This window comes from Neopsephotus bourkii, unplaced genomic scaffold, assembly GCF_033783945.1.
Source record: "Neopsephotus bourkii isolate Nb327-2 ecotype Australia unplaced genomic scaffold, CSIRO-AGI_Nbou_v1 NB_1820, whole genome shotgun sequence".
Lineage (NCBI taxonomy): Eukaryota > Metazoa > Chordata > Aves > Psittaciformes > Psittacidae > Neopsephotus > Neopsephotus bourkii.
In genome coordinates, this window is record NW_026902293.1 from 6164625 (window position 1) to 6188432 (window position 23808).

The window sequence follows — 23808 nt, forward strand, 5'->3', positions numbered from 1 at the left end:
TCTTGTGCTATTCCTTCAACAAATTATCTTATGATAATTGTTTGCCATTTATATTTTGTCACAAAACCAGGAGAGGCAATAGATTCTATATTATCTACTGAATGCCCATGTTTCTAGCAAAATAAGAGTCACAGTGGAACACTAATTCAGAGTAATACATGTTTGTTAGTACTAGCTGGGGGAGGAGGAGAATCATCCTGCACAGCTTACACCTGCAGTTTGACATGCACATATACATACATGTTAATTTAACAAAACTAAGTGTTTCAGTTCTCGAATAAAAGGCACTTACAGTAACCTGGTACATAGATGCTTTATTTCTGATGTTAATGTGGTCTGTATTGTATGTGAGATTCTCTTACATAAAAGAAAAGTTTGTAGTACAACAAAACTAGGATAAACAAGGCATTTGTTGCACATTATGTCAAACCTTAAAACAAAAATATGGAGTAATATGTATTTAGATTTCATGCAAGTTTGGCTGCTGCACGTACAATCTACTTATAAACTGAAAGAAATGCAAATGCAAACAACATTCAAAAAGTAATAAAAGATGCCTGACATATGAAAGATTAAAACCTTCCTGCTAAAGCAACAAAGTAGGAGTTAACTGAATGATCCAACCAATACCAACACAAATTAATACTACTTACCATAAATCTATGCTTAAACTTGGTATAGCCAGTTTTGGTGATACCACTTCTACTGAAATATATCATCCAGATTCTAGATAGTCACTCTCTTTTAATTACTTATTTCATTTTTTGTGAATTAAGTGCTGTCTCCAGTATTAAATGTTGCTGTTAAATCCATTCTGGTAATGCACACTGAAATCTAAGACTGCCAAGAATTCCAATTGCCTCCCCTCAGTCTTCTCAGGTGAGGAGTAATCCTGGCATGATGGGTATTTTCTGATCTCTTTCTTACACAGAATTCCCCCCCCCCCTTAAAATTTTGATGTAAATTTAAAATTGCTAAAAATGTTTATGCCTACTACTGTCATAGCCAGGCGAATATTTAATATGAAAAAGCTCCTAAAAATGAGGATTGTATAACCTTTGAAATGTTTAAAAAAAGTTTAATAACCCATTACCTTCCTTGTGCCACTCATCCCATATTAAAATTCTCCCTTAATAAATTATTCTCTGCCATCTTCGATATTAAAGCGATAGGAATACTTTCCACACCCTGCATAGTACTGGTTGGTCTCATAAAGTTAACTAGAGAACCTGACATCATTTTTGTAATTTTACATACAGTGCATATGATGCTCGCTCTTTCCATCTCTCATAGCAGCAAGCCGATTCTGCCACCATCTGTAGCAGCACACCCGGGAGTGGAGAGGAAGAGTGTTTGAATTATAAATAACTAAAACTACAGTGTACAAGTCTATTTACCTGTCAGTATTTGTTGATAGCACACCATTATAACTTGCTCAAAATTAACTACATATAAATCTCTACAACAAAAGCAAACCAAAACATTCCTTCAAAAACAAAAGAAGACATAAAATAAGTGCAAATACCTAAAATAGGCAACTAAAGCAACTGTTGTGACCTGTATACCTTTAAATAAGGACAAAGATTTTCTATAAATAAAAGAATGTTCTCTTTGCTTTTCAAACATACAGTAAGTATATAATGGTCAAACTTAAGTGCAGATACAATTGTTCTGAGATCCAAGGTGCCAAGTTCTTTTTTTTTTTTGTTCTTTTTTTTTTTCATATATATTTAAAATGCATTAGGTTTTAGCTCCTATGCAGGATGAAGTACTCCTGGGTCACCATTCCTTTCTAAGTATATTTAAACAAGGTACAGGAATAGTTGCTGTATAATACAGGTATACCTTGTAATTATTTCGTAGACCAACATGATTTAAGGGTTATAGTGCAATCTTTATGTAGATGTAACATACAGTATAGATTTGTACACTTCACCACTGTAATTCTTCTGCTATGCCATACTTTAAACTTGTCCTTTTTTGAATTTTAGCTGTTTTAACAGGAAACAACATTGGCTTCTAGACAACCTGCATACATATAAATATCTACATTTAAGCTTTAAAATGAAAATAAATTATAAAACCAGACTCCTTTCCAATTTACAAAATTTTCCCTGCTCCTACGTACTGTACAATACATTCAACAATCATCTCATTTTGAGATTTATGAAGAAAATACTGATGCTTTACACTAAAACCTAATTCACCCCCCTCTGCCTACTTCTAGTACCATTTGCAAATAAATATATTTAACACTGTAGTTAATTTCATTGTTTTGCAGCATACCAAAAAAATTAGTAGTGCAACTTTCTATCCTTCCTTTATACTCCTTTTCATTGTGTTTCTTTATATACTATGAAAATGCTACATAAGCAAAAGCACATTCAGTCATGTATGTTGCTCATTTGAAAACCAGTAACAACCTATAAACCTACTCTATATTGAAAATGCACTAACAGAAAAAAGCAATGCAAGTCAGAATAAATATGAAAATTGACCTAAAAACTGTGTGTAGTCAGCACTGCAATGTATTTTACCATTCTTTATCATACTTTAGGGTGTTACTTTTTAATACTCAAGAAATTCATTGCAGAACTGGTTGTACTATCCCTTCGTAGAAAATATGAGAACTTCATGTTTGTTCTTTGCCAGTCAAAAGAAGAAAGGAAGCTTTAAGGTAGCTTAAAGGTTTCCCTTGGCAAGACTGTCTCAAAGGAAAGTCTTAATTCACAAGTACTGTGCTAGAATCACCTTCACCATTATGTCAGTTTCAATGGAAAGAGATGGCTGGCAGTTGCAGTGACCATCACAGTATCAGTGCTCTTGAAGTGCTGTTGGTAGCTGTGTAAGTGCTCAGATATCTTCTTGCTTGCTCAGTCAGGATAAGCTGGTCTTCTGTTTTTCCATAAACAACTGCTTCCCATTCACAATTTGACTGCATAAAATAAAATTCAGTTTAAAAGATACTTTCCACTAAAATATTTGAGCAATTCTCATACAACCTTTCAGAGTAATAATAAATTGTCATGGCCTAGTAATATGGTATTTTACTGAGGAAGATTCAGTTCTACAATAGAAGACCTAAAACCTGTGACAGAGCTTCCTCTCCACCCCTTAATCCAACTCCCCAGCATGGCATCTGTGTTACGCTTTAAGTTCTAACACACAAAATGAAAAACACTCTTGAAATGAGACTAGTTCAACAATTGATACACAAAAGGGAAGTTAGTTAATTAAGTCATCTTCTCTTTGGATATCTTCCCCTTTAAGTGTGCTCAGTTCAACAGGCAGAAAAATACGTTATTGACAGCTGTCTGGAGACACAAGGAAGGCAAAATGGTTTGGCAGCCAGAAAAGAATACTGTGAAGGACCTCACTGAATCAAAAGGGCAGCTGTGGCAGAATGGTTGGATGCTTTGGGAACATATTAGAAATGGCAAAGGAACTAGGACTAGAAATAATGAATGAAAGAATAACCAAGCCACTAGTCCTTCCCCTTCCATGAGGCAAACTCTCATGCACAGCTGCATGACTCATTGAATCTCAAGCTGATTTGTTGCAGCTCTAAACTGGACATGACACCAGCAGATTGTAGCATAATGAATAATGCAATATTCTCTCCCTTCCTCATTGAACTAGAAATTGATCCAAAGGATGAGTTACATGTACAGATGCACAGAGAAAATTGGCCATTTGAGTTTCTCTAGAAATTTAGCAGGAATTGATTCACAGAAAGGACTCATGGTTAGAGAGACCACTAGATTGAGAGGTAATTTCTCAAGGGAAAGCAAAACCAGAAGGACGGTTCAATGTGAATATAGTATGACTAAGCTCCCCTTTTAAGTACTGGAAGAGCGTAGGTCTGGGACAGATAGATGTATTCATCTTTGCTGTAATTCCCAGCAGTTAATTCCTTTTCTGAAATACCACGATTAAATGGAGGTTTGTTCTTTCTTCTCGTAAGAAAGGATCAGAAAGTAATATTGTTGCCCCTGTACTTAAAAACACATCATCATTAAAGCAGTTAAGTGGGACATGGAAGACAAGGCTCCAGGGGCCCTGCCTTTTGTTTTGCTGTTGTTGTTTGAGGTTTTTTAATCAATACAGAGCTGTAGATATTCTGAGGAGACACAAAAATTGTATCTGTTAACTTCCTATGGGAAAAACCAGAACAGGTACCAAGTCAGCTCAAAGAGAATCTCTCCCTAAACCTGGTGGCCAAGACACACACAGGTGAAAAATAGGTTCCACAGTTTTAACAGTACAGAAAATAGAAGTACAAGAACAGGCACATTACAATAACCGTTACCAAACAGAATCTGTGGATGAACTCCACTTAATGAATCCCATGGAGCTTATTATGAAGTAAGCACCAGCCACATTTGAGGAACTTAGATGCTATAGTGGATTGGTTTGCACTGTGTCAAGTTTTCCTGCTGCTGGACTTGGGTACTGAAACTTGTTTTGTAGGTCTATCCTATCCTCATTGGTTTCCCCGACGTTTAAATCTGAGAGGCGACTCAGTGAAATATCAGGGTTGTATATAAAGACCTTAGCTATGAATAAACACTTTGTGGAAAAATGACCAACTTACAAGAAACAAGGATCATGGAAACACTGATCAAAACTAGGTCACTGAATTGAACAATTCTAGACATTAGTACAAGACAGAAACAAAAGTCTTTGTTAAGCTGAGAACAAAACTATCAGAATTCTTTGCATCCAGACCTGAAAAGCTTTTTCCATTTTGGCATTTTTTGAAGCACATGCATTCATTTTCTTCTTAATTACTGCATTTGCTTTGTTTGCTGGATTTGTATCCTGGTTTTCTGGTGTCAGGTTACATTTGTTGTCATGTATTTCCAACAATGGTACTGTTAATAAAGATGTGGTATATGCATTTTCTGACTATTGACAAAAAAGAGGGTAGGAAACAGGAACAGTAGTCAGTACTTAATAACAAAAAAACATAACAAACAAACAAACAAAGTCTTCAACTGCTGTGATCAGGGAAGCCAAAAGGTAAGCAAAGCAAATACTATCAGAAAGACTCTAGGAAAGAATCTGAAAAGTACATTACCTGAAGAACTAGCATGGCATATACTGAGTCAATACTGAGCACAATAGAACAAGTAGGTGCTAGCAAGATTTAGGCAGTACTGGGTAGACAGCTTCTTGCATGTAAAGCCAGGCTACAGCTCATTACACTTTGTTAAGAACAAGACTTGATAAAGTGGTAATTAAAGAACAGTTTTAAAGAAATAAGCTTGTCATTCTTTTCTAGTATTACCTTGTGAAAGTGAGCACAAGGAGACTGGAGTAAAAAAAAAAAGTAAGATCACATATCAGGAGGAGGAGGATCAGGAGAAGGAGGATCAAGAGGAGGAACTGCTTTAAGTACTGAAATAAGCACTGGAATGATCATGCCAGAAGTGCTTTATATGCTGATAATATTTATGTAAATAAAAAGAAATTAATTCAGATTCATTACATCAAAGCAGAAGAAAGGTATAGGCAATGTTAAGAGAGCAAAATTAGATGAGAATAACAGTGGCATATGTACTTGTTCACTCACAAAACCACCCTCAAACTGCATTAAAATACTTTTACATATTTACTCAGACCTCACTCCTAACTTATTACCACATGGACACACAGTTTCTACTTAAGGATTGGTCTGTTTTTTCATGTTTAAAATCAGATACTGACACTATCTTTCTTGCTAAAACAGAATGTTTCTGTAGCACCTGCATCCCTCATTAATGTGGAAAAGTATTTTTTTCCTAGTCCACTGCCTTCAGTATATCACAACATCATACTGTATCTTGGTTCACCTCAATAACCTGAACATCAGTGATGCACAGTATACCATGTCATAACAAGACATTATTAAGAGAACACCGGGAGTTATATTTGTTTTGAATGCCTGCAGCAATACTGCTCCTCCCAGTACAAGGAAGTTCTTGGAGAAAGCCGGGAATTTCCACTAGGTGGCAGGGCACCTAACACCCAGCAAGCACACACCTAGGTTTGGCAGAATTTATGAAGCATGTAAGACGTGAATTTAGAAAACCAGCTACAATAATCAGAAAGGGGTATGACTTAAGCACCTCTTCTTTTTAAGGGCTTTGGCTCCTACCTCTTGCATATAGCATTATAACTGATCAAGAGTCACAGGCATTTACTATTTCAGAATTAAATACATACATATATTAAGAACTAGTAGAATAAAGCTTCCTATAAACTACAAGACTAAAGATTAATCTATTTAATCAGTCAACTGGGAAAATATTGGGCTGCTTTTTAAAGGAATGAGGGACCAAACCAGCCCCAGTTCTGAACTCTTGATGTCTTGGTTATTGAGGCAGAATTATTCAAATTCCTTTCAGGCAGAGGAAGCCCACAAACACCATCTTCTATGTGCTTGGTATTTCTTAAAGTATTCCCCTACTATGTGAAGCAGGAAAAGGAAAAACAGGCTGCCTACTGTGCAAGTAGGTATCTTCAGAAAATGTCTGCCAGACTATCAAGCATGCAAAACCCAGGGGTAAATGCCATTTTCATGGTGTATTACAGAGCTTCAGAGTGCCATACATGCTAAAGTTTATAAGTAACCAGCATGGAAGCAGCTTTGCTGTAACAGCAAATCTGAAAAGCATTCACATTACTTTACCAGTCCTGCTGTAGAGGCCTGAAAGGAAGAGTTTATGCACGAATTCAAGCCCTGTGTTTAGGTATTGCTTAAGTACTTCAAGTAGTACTTGAAACTGAAGGTGATTTTCTAGCCTCAATCCAAACACTTTCCTTTAGTTGACAGAATGAAAGACACTCAGTTCTATATTAATATGGCTGCCAATGATGCTCTTCAGTAGCTTAATACTTACCTGTACACCTAGACTATTATCTTCTATGAAGAGCTGGGCACCAAGCTCTTCTTTTTCCCGTGGATCTAGAACCAGTGATTTTCTGACTTTTTTAGAAGAGTTGTGCTGCAATAAACATTTTGCAGAGAAAAATTGTAAAATATTATTTAAAAGCAGTTATTTCCTATGTGAAATTATTATGATAATGTTACCTCCTGTTTGCAGCTTTTATACACAGTGTCATCTTCCTCCTTGAGAAATATGTCTGTTCCAGTTTCTTCTTTCAAAACCTCTCTAATGTCTTCCTCCAAGAAGGCAAGTGGTTGTGACTAAGTTAATTAAAATTGGAAGAGAAAACACAGCAAGTCTGTTAGCTGCTAGTTTTTACTACAGTCTACGTTCAGCTCATGTAGGCCTTAAGACATCTTGCAAAATACAGCAACAGATAAAAGAATTTAAGCTATTGTAGTTAACAGCTACAGATCAACATTTCAAGGCTCTGAGGAGTTTTTACTTCATTTTACGCCGCATTATTTCTAGCCAGAAAAAACACATACACAGTGCCTCAAAAAATGCAAGGCAGCATTGAAGAAGACATGCAAACTACTTGTTTGCATTTATTAGCAATGGTTACCAACTGACAAAAGGGATAAAAACACTTGATATATACTAAACATATATACGTACATATACATGCATACCAACATACTAAAAAACTGTACTATAAAAGTATTACTGTTGTAGAGAAAGGAATTTATACCAATCTCAACACAAATCTTTGAATAAGACATTGATAGTCCTAAGTATAGTACAGAATCTCACAGAAGCCATACAGATGGCCCCTTTGTGTACCAACAGGAGAAGAATTCCCTTAAGCCCTCAAAATTTGATTTTGAACAGGAGGTTAATAGCGGACAGAAACAGGAATGCCAAACCACTCCATTTGCATAGTGAGAATCTATAGGGTAACACAGATGGTGCCAAGCCCTGTGGCAAAGTCTGAGCTACCTTCTGTGTTTGCAAAAAAAGAAGTAGTCAATATACATTGGCTGGAATTTTTTCAGAATTTGAAAAGCATATGTCTACTGAATTCCAAAAGTTATTATGCATTAACCTAACTTAGCTAGGCTGGGAAGAGAGTGAAAACTGAATTCATTTAGAACAAACAAACAAAGTAACATCTATAGTCAACCAAAACAAAAAAGCCTTCTGTGACAGCCAGAAGAATCAGAGAAACCATGAATTGCTATATTAAGATTTTGGGGGTTACGATCAAGAAAATTGTAGATGTTATTCAAGTAAGCCCCTAGGAAGGATAAAACACTTCCAAACATCTCATCAAAAAGGTTCTCAGAATACTAGAATGCTGTGATAAACACCTCGTTTCAGTCCTACCACTGTAGAAGAACCTAACCCATAAAACAACTCAGTTCTTACGTAGTCCAGACTCAAAGATAGTGCAGTTTTTCAAGGCAAATGTGAAAGTTGAGTAAAATAGCAAGGTCAGTCACATTCATCTGCACCCATCTGCTCTTACTAAAGTATCCTGTTGGAGGACTCGCATCCATTCACTCTCTCACAATTTTAATTTGGAAAAAAAAAAACACCACAGAACCCTCCAACAAAACCAAAACAGAATGCTAAAGTATTAAAATTAAAATCTCAGCCAATAATGTTTCCACCTTGTAAGAGGTAGTATTAGCAAGGCTACACAAATTTAAAATGACTCACAAACGCAGAACCAGTGTGTTCAAGGTTCCTATGGGTCAAATCACTGTATGTGCCGAATACCATTCAAAAAGACAACACTCCATACTAGGCTGAAGGATATAGTCTAACACAAAATCTGAAACATTTTTGAATCACATTCTAGCTGTTCTCTAGGATAATTGGAATGTCGCTGAAACAACAGCATTGTTGGAAAATGCTTTCTAAGACCAGGCTTACAATAATTCAAAAACAAGAGGGCACTTAGACTTCAACAAAGAAGAAAATAAACAATGTCATTGCATACCATAAGTTTGAGTGGACCATACTTTTTTTCCTGAGCAGCCAAAGCATTTTTAAAAGGAGTTGGTGTCCTTGGTGTTGAACCCAGAAGAGATCTTCTAATTGTGGGAGTTCTAAAACTATTCAAACATAGAAGTGTTCAAACATGATCTTTTTTACTTTATCAATAGTAATGTAGAATCTAAGAAACAGTTTAAAATTACTTCATTTACAGAACAGACATCAATATTGTGAATCTTACAGTATTAACATCACCATAGCATTACCCCATTTTGTTCAGCATCTTAAAAATATTAACAAAAGCTTGGATTTTGTTCAGTATCTTAAAAAAGGAGACATTTTAACTAAGTAGCTTCCCATTTTAAGTTAAAAACAGGAAGTCAGTTTGTTTGTACACAAGTATTGAAGTGTTAGGGGGTTTAAAGTATAGGTAGGTATAGAGGGTTTCATGGTATAGGTAGACTAACTTTTCAATGTTTAGAAAAATGTGGTTTCATCTGAGCAACACCACTGGATGTTTAATGCAGTAATCTTACCCCACATTTTCTTTTTGATCTTTTGGTGCCATTTCCTTGTGTAGAGGAGTCGTAATAAGAACCTTCTGCCCACAGATTGGAGTCGATGTAAATGCAGGATTTTCAAGGTTAAACTGTTCATTTCCAGAACAAGTGTTGAAAAACTAACCACAAGAAAGAAAAAAACCCTAAGCAACCATAAAGGACAAAACTTCACCACTGTAATGAGCAGAAAAAAAAAAAAAAAAAAAAAAAAATCTGAAAGGCTTTTACTGAAAAATCCCAATAAATTCTTCTTGACTTACACTCTAAGACATTTGCCATGTTTATTGCCAAAACCTTGATTTTCTCCTTAAAATTCTTACTACTTAATTAGGTCAACAGAGACACAGGTCTCTAGCCACAATAATTTGCATGAGAAAGTGTGAACTGAGATATAAGTTGTCACAACCCTTTACCCCCCACCCAGTTAGTCTTCAAAACAGAGGAAATGGGTAATTTAACAATTTCTTTTTAATGTATCTACCCTTATGCAGATGTTTTAAGAAGTTTTTTGACATATTTGCTTAGGCTACAGTATATAACTAGGGAAGAAAGTACTTGTGATTTATAATCTACCCACTACAGCCTTCATGTTTAGCCATATTAAACATAAACTCACCTGTGACGGAGAAAATGGTAGTGTTTTCACTGGTGTATGCTTTAGTGCAACATTGATGACATCACTACACAAGCCATCATTCAGTTCATTAACCGGTGACTGCCCAACACGCAATCTCTTTTTCTTTCTTAGGATGGTTGGTGGGGTGCTGAATTTAGGTATGGTTGGAGATGTTGGAAAAACTGCTTCTTCCTCACTACTGATGCTACTTTGTTTTTTGCCATCAAGCACAACACTGACGTTATACTGGCACTCGGCAGCCCCTTCATTGTGTGGAGTCTGCATTACTTTTAGTGGAGCTTGCTTGACAGGAGACGCAACAGCCTTTGAAAGCTCAAAACTGGCGACATCGCTCCACACTACGGGATCCTAGGAGGCAAGGTACAAAACACCAAAACACTATCATGCTTATCCAAGATTACTGCACAGTGTCCAAGCCAACCTAGCATCTCTCTACCTCCAGAAGCCATATATTGAATTATTCTTTTTCACACAATCCTAAAACACTGAATATTTTAAAATAAAATTCTTTTAAAACAAGTCACTCAGTATGGGCAAAACTACAGACCAGTACAAAATAAGGTAATTTAAAGAGTATACTTTTTACACGTCGTTAAAGTTTATTTTCCTAAATTTTTGGTTTGTTTTAATAAATACAGACTCACAGATTCAATAAGCTCTAGTGTCTCTTCAAATTCTGGAATGGTCTGTAGAGATGGTAACATTGTATTTGCTTCCACAGCCAAATACTTTGGTGGTGAATTCTGCTGAACAGATGTGCCCTGGGTCTCATCTATGGTGTAGAAATCACTTGTTTGCTCCCCAAGGCTATTTAGTGTATTAGACACGCAATCTTCCATGATGAAACTTCCAGACCAACACGGTAAGTTTCCAGCTTGCTAAAAAATATGAAGAAACATGTTAATTTTATTCAACTTGAGAAGTTGGAAAGAATCAGTTATGTGACCACAGGCAGGGGAAAAAGGCAGCATGTAGTAAGACTAAACGTAACCGTTAATTTTTGCTTTTTTCAAATACTAATTATCTGCTTGCATTAATGCAGTTAGTATTCTCCTTACATTAACATAATCAACATTCTCAAATTGTGTAAGATTTTAAGATCTTTCTCTTACCTCTCATTCTTATCATATACATGCTTATACCTTAGATAATTATGGGTCACATTGGAAGCCACCTCTGATGCAAGCTTCCTGTGTTCCTGGAACATCAGTATATTACAAAGTCATCTTCACTACAGAACACAGGTGCGTTTTAAGATTAGAAAGTGTTTCTAGAATGCGAAATATTTCTTGCTTGAGCTGGTATTTTTTAAACTCAGATTCTGCATTGACAGATTACTTCTAAATGGTTATCCCATTTTAGTAGACTGTTTAGTACTCAAGAAACTGATTTCAATTTTCACTGAAAATTTAGAAGCAGATTCCTCTAGATAAGCAGAATGCTGAACTGTTTCAAGGGAATGCGAGGAATAGCTCCACTACATAAAACTAGAAGTTCACCTGTAATTTAAATTAGTGATCAATACTGTTGGGTTGATTAGGTGTCTGATGGTGTTCACAGCCCTCTGTTCCTGAAGAAGTAAAGTGCCTGTCATCTGCAAGTTCCCTAACTCTACTAAAGTACATGTAAATTTTGTACAGCACAAATTCATACATGTCATATCCAAATGTGGATATTCAGCATTGCAAGCACTCACACATAAGTTTGATAAAAATAAAATCTACAGCATGTTTTGAAATCAAACAGAACAAAACCTACATATTTTTCATAGTTCCCTGTTGAGTGGATGATCAACATTGCTGACCCATAAAACCAAACAGTGGTGATATCAACAAACATGATTCTCTTGAAGAAGATTAAAATCTTGGGTCTTAGGAACAACTGCCAAACTGTATGTCATATTTCTGCTGTTTTCACAGTTTATAAACAGCACTAAAAATAATCAGCCTCCATTCTAATATATAGATTTTGTTTTACAACCCAAAGGTTTGTTTTTAGAAGGTCAGGTGAAAAAACACTACACAAAACCAAACATCCATTACTAAATTGATGAGGATTAACCTCAGCAAAGCATATTCAAATATTTATAAAAATTTACAGTCCTTACAGAAGATGCTCGTTTTCTTCTGATTTCACTCTCTACTGACATAAGTAGCAATTCAAGTTCCTTTATTTTCTTTTCTTTATCAGGATCATCATCAATAAATGACTGCTGAAAAAATTAAGAAAGAAGCTGTTACTGTTTTCCCCCAACTATCCACTGTAAGCATTTGACATTGTAACACAGCTCAGTTTTAACAGAAATCCACACATCGTGGGAACAGAACTGTTCAAGCAGCATCATATTTTGTAGTACAGTAGCCACTTGCAAGTGGAATAACTCCAGCAATTACCAGGGGATGAATCTGATGTTCAAGTCTTATACAAGCTAATAATTTAACAGGTTGCTAATATGATCTGTAAATGCTCAGTGTGCTATAATGCTTTTTAACCAAAAGTCACTCAGTTCTGTCTTTAATAGAAGGAACAACATTGGCACCTTGGTAGATGTGTTTTCATGTGCTTTTTAGAATTTTGAGTAATCTATCCTCACTAACTGTGCAAAAAAGTGTTTCAAATCAGCATTTGCTGACAGAATGTCTACACAAGCAATCCTACCACTACTATCAGAAAATTAACTAACTTTTTTGGTTGATTGGTTTGTTTTTAAACTTCTTAAAACTTTCTACTATTGCCATAGATATAGGTAAGTGAAGATATATGCCATGAGTTTCAAAATTAGTTATACTCCTCAGTTTAGTGAGGACTTCAAGGAGTATATTCTCTTCATTTTACGTGTGTTAACACATTACCTCAACTACGTTGGAAGAAGCTGAAGTATGCTCTAGACAGCTGCCTTCTGGTGAGGCATACTGGTATGCTGGAACCTAAAAGGACATAAATCATTTCACAATCCCTGAAAAAGGATATAGAATTATCTCTACTGTATAGAAACTATTTATTATGGTTTACAAATCCTAAGTTACTATAGCACAAAAATGCTCAACAGTCTTTATTCTTTCAGATTCGTTTCTCATTCCAAACCAAATAAATCATTTTAAACTGGAAAACACTAATTATTCTGCATTTTGAACTTACATGTGTCTGAACAGGTATGTAAAATTGATTCTGAGTGTGCAAGTGCTCCATAGTCAGACAATGCAGGGGCTGGAGTTCGGATGAGCTATCACTTTCAGACTTTATACCTTCTTGTAAATATCCTTCCTGTTCCACCTTTCTTCGCATTGTTGAATTCCAGTGATTTTTAATCGAATTATCAGTCCTAAAATGAAAATGTACAACAGTGACTGGTTTCCATATCTTGAAGTTTAAAATACGGCGTAATTTATGGGGTCTGTACAGTAGGTTAACCTGAAGCCATAAATACAGAAAGTTCCAGCAGCTTGGACTGAAAGTTTCATTACCTGTGGGGTTTTGGCATAATTACTAGAAAGCTACTCACACTTCCTCCTACTGAACTTCAAGTCTGCAGAAAATTGACAGTAGCAAAAGAGAAGGCCTTGGTTTTGGCTATTATCATGAGCGAGAGCCTTTTTTCTTGGATGCCTGGACTAACCATGTGTTCTTTGTCACTACATTATTTACCCTCTGCTACAAATCTGCAGAACATGAAGCTAAGACAATCACCCTACTGCCCCACAGTATAATAAGGGCACTATAGTTAACATTGTCCACTGGAAGACCTCTCTTCTAAAAAAAAAATTAAAATAAAAATAAAAATTACACTCTGCTTTATGTTTAATGTGCAGCTTTGTAGAAGAACATCTCACTACCTCTTGGTGCCCTTGAGCTTGTATGGAGAACAGCAGGCTTGGCAGAAGACCAGTGCTCACTGTAACTCCCCTCAAAAAGAAAATGCCTGCAGTTTGAAAAGCAGGCTGAAATCACCTTTAACACTAAACAAGCATTAAGGCAAGAGTAGAGTATGAATACATTATAGTCTTAAATACTGGCCTTGGAGAGAAGTACACAGAAATAAAAATTGCTTTAAGACTCATTATTCATTCAAGATCAACTCCAAGTAGTTCCCATTTTTCATCCTAATCTTAGACTCTTTACTTATCTTCTGGGTCTAGGATCCAATCTTTAGCTGACAGTCTCATCTTGGATTTGTTTTCAACAAATATGTTAGCGATTTAGGAATGCCTCTGTCCTTAGAAACTCATCCTTCCTCTCCAAAATTCTGTTAAGATGCAATCAATTCCCTTCCTATTTCTTCAAATGATTTCCTGTGATTCATGTATGTGTATTTAATGAAAACATCACATTTTTAAACATGCATCTCTAAATACTCATTCTCCCACCATGGCAAGTTCAGACATTTGTTAGGCACCCCTACAGTCACCTCCTGAATATACAGACTGAATTCAGAGAGGGACAGCTGAACATTGAGTTTTAATTAACAATACAAGGTAAGAAACTTATTCCATTGAAACACTAAAAGTTTGTTTTCCACAAGCATGTAAGTTGGCAGTCACACCTGAAACAAAGAGAACAACTCATATAATTAAAAGCCTAGGTGGTAACCAGCTAGCTTTGCGATGCATGACTCCTAAGCCTAGACTTTTGAAGGTTACAAAGATTTTCAAGTGTCCTGTTTAACAAGAAATATTCCACAAAAAATAATTTCTGATCTTAAATCTAAAAGAAAGTCACCCCCAAATGCATATCAATGAAGGCACTTTGACATTATGTCATAGGATGTTAAGGCATTCTTCCACTATTACTTGCAGTTACTCTCTTCAGCTCCACTACAGTTTTTTCTGTGACCAAGAAGATTTCTGAAGGAACATGTGAGAGGCCTTTTTATTGGTTTTGTGGCTTATTAAGGATACAGAATCAAACGCAAAAGATTAAAAAATAAATAAATCAGTATCAAGATAAAGATGTTGTGACATAAATTTCAGCACATGCTCTCTAACTAATAAATGACACTGCAAAGAGCAGTGTAACAACAGTTTTCCATATTTCAATATTTAACACAAACAGAGTTGAAAAGCACCTTCCAGGAAGAAGTTTTGCTATTTCAGCCCATCGATTTCCCAAACGTTTGTGAGCTTCATAGATTATTCTGTCCTCTTCTTCTGTCCATGATGACTTTTTTACCTCAGGATTGAGATGGTTATGCCATCTCTCTCTGCACTGCTTGCCTATTCTTCCTTTCAGGTGTTTTGCAATTAGAGACCAGCGCTTTGGACCATACTTCTGAACTAATTCAATAACCTGGAACACAGATGAAAGCACATTACAATTTCAAAACCTAATTTTCCCAAGTAAAGACTGAGAATACTGATAAACTCATATCTTGGAGTATGATTTATAATAGCCAACTTGATAAGATACTAGGCTTAAGGAGGCAGACAGCAACTTCAGATTTTAAAAATAATTTTTTAAGATCTAAAAAATTATTTAACTCCAAATTCACTGTGTTTAGAATCCAAGTATATACTGATGAAAACACCAATTTGGAATTTTCCTTTCTGTCATGCATTGCATAAACTGACATTACAAAAGACCAAAAAAGAAGCTGGTAAAGATGCCTTGTTTGACTTTTCTCAACACACATATATATATATGAGGAAAAACCCCACACCTCTACTCCAACCTCCTTCCTATTTCTACGTTTCTTTACACATCAGAAGCTTTTTCTTAAACAGCTAACAGGAACTGTAAAAATAGATTAAGACTATATTCATAAATTGACAAATACTATTTTTGGACATCTTAAGACAGTTTTAAACAGCAGAAATTAAGCAGACAATTTGAAATACTGTATGAGAAAGCTGTATGTGCGCCTCCCTAAAGGACAGTGCAGATTTTGTAGGCAAAAAGCGTGGATTAACAGAGGCAGGGAAAAGGAGTCTAAACCACCATTGCTAGCTTCTTTAAGAGTAGAGTATGAAATAATCACCCTTATTCCCAACCCCTTTAAGTCTGGTGGATATAAGGAACAAAAGATGTGAGACTTCTGATCCTCAGTGCGTGCTGTAAAGGTATCTTCTCTATTTCATTTAAACTAGCAATTTGCACAAAGGGAAATTAAATGCCTGAGCAGACCAGACATTCCATCTACTTAAGAGCAGCTGCATTATTTTTTCCTCCTCACACAGCATAATATAATTAATTATATTCTGTATTATATAATGTAATTATGTCACAAGGTGCATCACACATCATCGTTGTTGGAATGAAACCTAAGAAAAAGTATGCATTCTTAGCAGTCATATGCCAATTTCATTACTGCAAAGGAGTACAGTAACAATCAGTTTTTATTACCCTCTGATCTTCTTCTTTAGTCCATGGACCTTTAATCAATTCTGGGTTTAGGACCCTCTGCCATCGATGCTGGCACTGAAAATCTGATCGATTCTGAAATAGTTTTAGAAGACCAGTGCAGTTGTTAAACACTTGCATACATACAACTGTAAATATCAGCTATCCAGAATTATTACCTTATTTCAAATTAAGAGACTTATTCAGACCTTTATTCTAATAGATAAATTCTCCCCTATTATTTCTTCTTCCATTTGCTTATAAAAGCTCTTCTCCAGAAAAAAACAGCCTTGCACAAAGATCTGATCTAATTACTTTGGTGATCTTAATTGATAAGCAAATTGAGAACTTACTCTTCTTTAAAGAAAAACTTAGAATTTTTATCCTCATTACTCCACACCTCCACTGAACTTCATGCGACTGGCATGCTTTTGACATTATCTACAACTTGTATAAGAAATTTTTAAAGGAAATTATTTCAAATAAAAGAACAGACTTTTTAAAGTCTCAAATGTATATATTTTCAGCTTTTTCCTAGAGTGTTAAGGAAACAGATATACAGAGTTTAGCTAATACATACTAATTAAACAACATTGCTTTTTCTGCTCAGGACAGATGGTGCTTTTCTGTAGATTCTATCAGGATCTTTTGAAATGTTGTTCCCAGTTATGAAAGAGAAGTAAGGTTTCACTTAGCCTTCTCAAAACTGTTTCTAGAAAAGTTTAAGACTCTCTGGCTTGGTCCAATTCTTAGAAATGTGCAGGTAAGAGCCTGCCCCAGCACAGTATACTATTATGCCTTTTGTAACACTGGGACATGATGATTTCCTCTCTTCAGTGCAAGCTGCTGGATAGCAAGTACAAATGTCAAGGTTTTGCTGGGCTTGTCTACCAAATAAAAGCCTTACCAGGCTAAGTTGAAGTTAAATAAGAAGCAATCTATGAGACATGAAAAACACGCCCAAAACACTGTTACATCTAAAATGACATTGATCACAGTACCTTCATGTGAATCACAAATAGACACTGCATGATTAAAAGCATACCAGAGTTTATTATAAAACATCATCATTTCCAGGTGGAGACAAGCTTTAAAAGACAAACCCAGTATAGGATAGCTGTTCCTATTTTGCTTAAAGGTTAGGGTTAGTTTCGAAATTGTGGCCTTTTAGCATTTATACCTTCCAGACACTTCTGAAATTATAACATATTTGGGGGAGAAAAGCAAAACAAAAGATGGGATGAAACAATAATATCATTTCAGGTCTGCCTTAGCCCCAATAAACTGAAAGAGAACGCAAGCTGCACTCCCTCTCAAGAGTCACATTTAAGGCATCTTCACTTTCTGAGGTGGAACAGAGGGAAGGTTTACTTGTGGCCAGCCCAATAGTGAAATAGGGTTCAGTAGTGAAATAGCCTTTACATAAGAGTAACTCAAGACTGGGTTTCCTAGCAAAAGGCCACCAGTAACAAGGTAAGTGCTAATTATACTATTTTCTGTTGTTTAGCTTTGTAATGTGAACACTGCAGTAGGTTGCCAGAGAGGCTGTGGAGTCTCCATCCATGGAGATATTCAAAACCCAGCTGGACACTATCCTGATCAGCCTGTTCTAGCTGACCTTGCTTGAGCAGGGGGCTCAGAATCTATGGTCTTGGAAGGTTCCTTCCAACATCAATGATTCTGCAGTGGGCAACCTGATCCTCCATGCATGTTTCCCATGATAAATGGAGAGCCTTTTTTTCAACCTTACTTGGGCCCGGCTGAGCAATAGCTTTCTGTCTTCAAAAGCATTTGTTTTCAGCTGGAGAACTTTTACTAAACTGTTAGATCTGCTCACTACAACTGCATAATACACCTGCAGATCAGTATCACCAAACATTGTACTTTTCATCAATTTAATATAAAGGCTTTTTAATATTATCTTTCTCCTCTGCCATTCACTTATCTCACTGCTTTCTGGAAGTGGATAATGTAAGGAACAACGATTTGCATATGCACTCCTTAAATTCAGAGGCTTTGAGTTCATTCCCTGATATCTGTGCTTTGCCAACTGGGGGAAAAAAATAAATATCAGAAGTACCACAGCTGCACAAAAACAATGAGAACAATGCAAAGTTACAGTTGTTCAGCAGTTAGAATTCTATTTTTACCTACTTACACAAGAATTTCATACAACCATATCATTCTGGTCAGTATTATAAGAACCACAAAGGTGGGGGGTGCAATTTTTTTTCTCTAATATTTGAATATATTGAATGCCACTTCTAGTTAGTGATTTCAGCCTTAGATTCTAGCCATGTTTTTACAGTAGGCACTTTATAGCATTTAATCAGAGAAATAAATGTCATCTATTCTAGTTGTGTTTTCTACCAGGACAGCTCATACAGCTGAGGAGTCATTTCATGTTTGAACCAACAGCTCTTTTACTCATTCCACCTGACCACTGGAACAGAACAAGAAATTTTAAGTGTCAGTAGGGAATTTCCAAGGAACACACTAAGGTTCCATTCACAGGAACTGAAGTGGAAAATTTTACAAATTTTAGAGAAGACATCACTGTAAAAAAGGCAAAACAAAAACTACCAAAAAAAAAAAATAATCACAAAACAGCCCACCCTTTTCCTAAGGTGTTTAAGAAAGTGATTTTGCTCCTTGCAAGTCACCTGTCAGATGCAACCCACACTCCTAACTGCCTCAGAAGCAACCTGTGAACTGTGGGTGTAACCACAAGTGATGCAACCAATAAGAAAGAGGAATATATTGCAAAAGGAAAGCAAATCATAAGTGTGGATAGAAGGCACCAGTTATTTTTGATCGTTTCAGACCATCACTTGAGCACCAACCTGAGCTAATAAAATTCTCCAAAGCCCGAGCTAGATGTCAAGTCCAATTTACACGCATCCCTTAAAATATTTTTTACTATTATGTGTTTCTGATTTCACCTCATTTTCAAACTAAATGACCAAATTTAGTTTAGACCAAATTCAAACATGACCAAAGTAAGTAAATATTAAAAGAGAACGTAACAGAAACAGAGATTCAACTTACTTGTAGATGACTAGCAATGAAAGCCCAATCATCTGTACCATTTTGTTCCACCAGCTTCTTTAGCCTTTCATCCTGTTAAGACATAACCTCAGCCAATAAATGTTACATGCTGTCCCCACATGGTGCTAACTAATAACATATTCTGTGTGCTACCAGTATCATGTAGAAATAAAACTAAAGAAAAAAAAAAGTATTACCTCATCACGTGTCCATTTCACCTTGTTACATATCTTCTTCAAACATTTTTGCTGTGGTACTTCATACTCATGATCCAAATATTGCAGGTCATCATCTTCCTCACTGCAGAGTACAACAGAAGGATGTAGGTAAGCGTTTAAAATACCTCTTAATAACTTATTTTTTCTAACTACTTATAGCTTTCTTCCAATCTGTATATATTGTTCTAAAACAACATATGGACTTTGCATGAAAGTAAGATCTGCCTTCAGCAGCAGCCTGTATTCATCATGTCCAAGGATCACAATTTTAATTTCCAGGCCCCATACCAGGATATGGACAGATAATTCATTCCAAGTCAAGACTCAAATTTGAAGCAAAAGCTCTTGTTTAACATCATGTTTTTAAGACACATTTACGAATCTTTTTCACAACTGAGCTTATAAGATCAAGTGGTTTGCTAATCTGCAAAATGTATTCATGTTCCACCTCCTTAACTCAAACAACAAACACAAGGATGTTAAATAATTTTGAGTTAACCTAAGATTTTAAGCGGGCTCCTGCCTTGAATAAAAGCGTTGCCTCAGTGTTACAGAAATTAGATACAGATCTTGGAAGTCAGAAATATTCCAGGAAGAAATAAGCACCGTATGTATCAGTGCTGGGCCTTTTTAAGAGCCAGAAGGGCAAGAAGCCAGGTAACCTCTGCGGCTCCACGTAGATCACGCTCCATCTACTGGAGAAATGCATACTTCACAGCCTTGATAACAAAACCAGCACGGGGAAATGTTTCATGGAAGTATCACTTAAACTCACGTTAGACAGAAGGGGCTCCCATCCAGATATATAGCTTTACTTAAAAGCAGTTTCACACTGCGATCTTATTTTTTTCTCTATTTTATTATCAATATAGAGCACAACATAAATATCGTAAATTCATGTTCAAAACTAAATTTACTAGTTCTGCTTAAACATTACTTCAGCTTTTCAACCAAAGGTAAAAAAAATCCTTCCCCAGTAATGGAATTAACCTGTGTTGGTGTCCCAAGAACCAATTAGGTGGCAGATTTCTGCATTATTTTCCAGAACATGCAGTTCGACCACAACCTTCTATGTATGTTTGCTATTTTCCATGAAAGCAGTATGTTCCCTGAGGCTAACACAAACACATGGTCATTCAAGAAGACCATTACTTAGCTAAAAATATTACTACAGGATAGTATGTACCCAGCTCTTTCAGACCTAGTGTATTTAACATTGCTTCTACATCCTACACCACATCTGGATTTGCCCTACTTAGTTTCATGATGCAATAGAAGTAGTAACATGTAAACATATTAAAACTTTGTGGAGCCAGCAGAACACAAGGCAGTCAGTTTGTTGAACGGTCAACAGCAAGTTCTTCACAGTACTTACAAAAAACAAGCTACAAACAAAATGATTGTAAGAGTTTTGCATTAAGTGGCTTAGGACTTTAGAAAATAAGATTTAAACTCGCAGGTTACTAAAGAGTTTTGCCCTTCCCACCTCCTTTTTATTGATCTCTTATCCACAGGTTCTCAACAAACTGTCAGGAGTGTATCTTGGTATTATAAAGAACATACTTAGGTATTATAATCCTATTTCACACCGCGCATTCCATATCGTTTATTTAGAACTAAAATTTGGCCTTGTGGTTAAAACCTTTGTTAACATCATCTCCTCACCCACTGCACAAAGTAGTTCAAGAACAGTTTTCAGTTACATGAAGTTGTGGGGATTTGAAAAAGAGGAAGGGCCCTGTGTACACGGCAGCAACACTGATGAGACCACCAATACTAGATGATGTGGGGTCCCTGCAGCAGCAGCAGGTAACCCTGCACCTGGAATTCTCCACTGGCATGCATGACCCACAGCCAAACTGACACATACCACTGCCTCCATGCACTTCACGGGCAAGGGCCAGCTGAGTGGGCTGTAACCTCACCAACCTTGAATTCCACATGAATTAGCGTTCAGTCTTGTTTATAATTAAATAAACATGAACGGTTGTGACTATTCAGGTTTTTATTAAAAAGGAAAGGTTTGCAAACACAGAGGTCTAATACTTGATCTGACAATTCTTTGCAGTTATGAATACTGCATGCAAGTGGATGACAGCCACCAAATTACATCAAATAAGAAATATGCAATAATAAAGTAAGTATTTCATGAGTTTTGTGTTAGCTTTCTTTGCAATTCTGAGTTGAGAACCATTAAAGAAAAAAAAAAATCAGGCTTCCAAATGCAAAACCAACAGCAGTTTAACAAAATCAGACTTCATTCCATTTGGTGCACTTCACCAGACTCCACACCTACATTAATAATCTTGAAACCACTTTTATATAAACTCTTAACTATCATGAATTGCTTTTGGGGATACTATCATCACACACTGATAGGGTATTCATCTAGGACTACTGATCTCTAGCCCTGTGTTCCTCTCCTATCCACAACCAGTTGTATTTTCAACTATGACATCTAAGCACTCACAGCCATCAGAGATAACACTAGCTAAAGCTTTGCAAAAATGAAATTGTTTGCAATACCACAGGTTAAACAAAAAAAAATGCAGATTAGAAGTAACAAGAAACATTGTCTCTCCAAGCTGATTCTTGCAGGTAACTATGTATAGACAGCTCCAGCACTACAGCTCTGCAAGCAAAGCCCCTTGATGAATCTTTGCTCCTTGCACAGCTAGACCCCCCAAGCATTGCTTTCTTGGTTTAGTTGCAGTTTTGCAGAAGAATATTCATCTGTGAACTCTTTTCATGTCACAAGAAAACGCAGAAGCAGTTTTAATACCTGTAAATTTGAAAGCACCAATTCCATGAGAAGTATGCAGTTACAGTAAACCCCAAACACCACAGGTAACTCACACACTGTTAATACTTATTGAGCATCCTTTTCTTTCTCAAACCTAACCTTCCAGATACAGATTTTCCAGTTAGGACAAGAATAACTTCAGCAACAAAACAGTTCTGCACGACCCACCTTCTGAATACAAAGTGAAGACATACCCATTTTCATATCAGTAAAACAGAAGTATTAAAACCATCTGGGGCTGCTGCTGAAGCTCTTGTGGAAAGCATTATCTCTCAGGGAAATTTCAGGCCAAGATGAAATCTTCAGCCAAAGAATATTCCAAATCAAAGAAAGTGGGTGCATTTAAGACATTGGAAGAATCAGCAGGCCTGAACGTTAACAGCCCTAAACCTTATATCAGGGATGCGCCAAAGCCACTCGGCAGGAGGAAAACAAGAAGTATTACTCCAGCAGAAGAAACCAGCAGGAAAAGCTATTGCAGAGACGACACAGTCGTTACTGACAGGCTCAGTGACCGCCGAAAAGCAAAGCCAAGGAGTTGTTTAGGCAAGCTACACAATAATGGTCTGAGGGAAAGCACAGCGGAGAGAGGCAAGGGTTATACCCGGGAGCTGGTGCTCGCAAGGCACAGGGAAGACCTGTGCGGACGCTGGGCAAAACAGGGACGGGAGGGCAGAGGGAGGGAGGTGGGCAGTGACAGCCGAGCCCAGGGAGGTGGAAGGAAGCCGAGAGCAGCGCCAGCACAGCTCGGCGGGGGGGGGTTAGGGGCGGCAGGGGCGGGGCGGGACGGCGGCGGCACCTGGCAGGGATCCCGGGGCGCGGGGGGGTACCTGGGCGCGGGGCGGCGGCGTGGAAGGCAGCGGCTGCCCAGGGGGGTTGGGGGGAGCAAAATGCGCAGAGGTTCCCGGGCCGGGCCCGCAGCCATACTCACCTGCGCGGTCTTTTCGCCATCCTCAGGGCGCACCATAAGGGGGGCCGCCACGGCAGCGGGGCGCGGCGCGGAGCCCCAGCCCGGGCTCCTTCTCTCACAAGCGGGGCGGAGAGGGGCACTGGCTGCTCAGGAAGGATCAAAGCGGACAGGGCTCCTTCAACGGTCCCCTCCTCCCCGCGGAGCTTCGCGGCACCCCCAGCTCCGCGACAGCCGCCCTCAGCCCCGGCCCGGCCAGGCCCCCGGCGCGTCAGGCATGGCTCCGCAGGACGGAGCGCGCAGCAGCCCCCTTTCTCCCCCGGCTGTGCCTTCGCACTCCTGTCAGAACTTCCGAGGGCTTCGGCGGCGCCTTACACCCCGGGGCTGCTGCTCTGCGGCCCAGCGCCGCCACACACGCCCGCTACTGGC

The 23808-nt window shown here is 37.5% G+C and overlaps 1 protein-coding gene and 1 long non-coding RNA gene across 4 annotated transcripts; both read right to left on the reverse strand.

The window, feature by feature from the left end:
* Positions 1-294: 294 nt before the first annotated feature.
* On the reverse strand, positions 295-23714 carry MYBL1 (MYB proto-oncogene like 1). 3 transcript variants are annotated; one of them, XM_061342961.1, is made up of 16 exons: positions 23404-23714; positions 19649-19751; positions 19452-19523; positions 16407-16499; positions 15133-15353; positions 13209-13392; positions 12923-12997; positions 12178-12282; positions 10715-10948; positions 10050-10418; positions 9410-9552; positions 8878-8992; positions 7076-7192; positions 6885-6989; positions 4729-4908; positions 295-2935 (listed from the first exon to the last, which is right to left on the reverse strand). In XM_061342961.1, exons 1-16 carry the CDS (start codon positions 23421-23423, stop codon positions 2807-2809), a joined length of 2265 nt encoding a protein of 754 aa, XP_061198945.1. In that variant the 5' UTR covers positions 23424-23714; the 3' UTR covers positions 295-2806. The 3 variants fall into 3 exon arrangements, with proteins under 3 accessions (XP_061198945.1, XP_061198943.1, XP_061198944.1); XM_061342959.1 differs by having other exon boundaries at positions 12178-12279; positions 23404-23566; XM_061342960.1 differs by lacking the exon at positions 4729-4908 and having other exon boundaries at positions 23404-23566.
* On the reverse strand, positions 4076-4709 carry LOC133206739 (uncharacterized). Its single transcript, XR_009723860.1, has 2 exons — positions 4315-4709; positions 4076-4211 (listed from the first exon to the last, which is right to left on the reverse strand). It is a non-coding gene; the product is annotated as an uncharacterized LOC133206739 (long non-coding RNA).
* Positions 23715-23808: the final 94 nt, after the last annotated feature.

What these genes read in the sequence shown, in the direction of transcription:
- MYBL1 (XM_061342961.1), bottom strand. Translation starts at nt 23,423, where the DNA reads ATGGCGAAAAGACCGCGCAG. An exon ending in TCATTGCTAGTCATCTACAA is followed by an intron (nt 16,500 to 19,451) that starts GTAAGTTGAATC and finishes AAACTATTTCAG; the next exon opens with AATCGATCAGATTTTCAGTG. An exon ending in TACCATTTTCTCCGTCACAG is followed by an intron (nt 9,553 to 10,049) that starts GTGAGTTTATGT and finishes TCTTGTGGTTAG; the next exon opens with TTTTTCAACACTTGTTCTGG.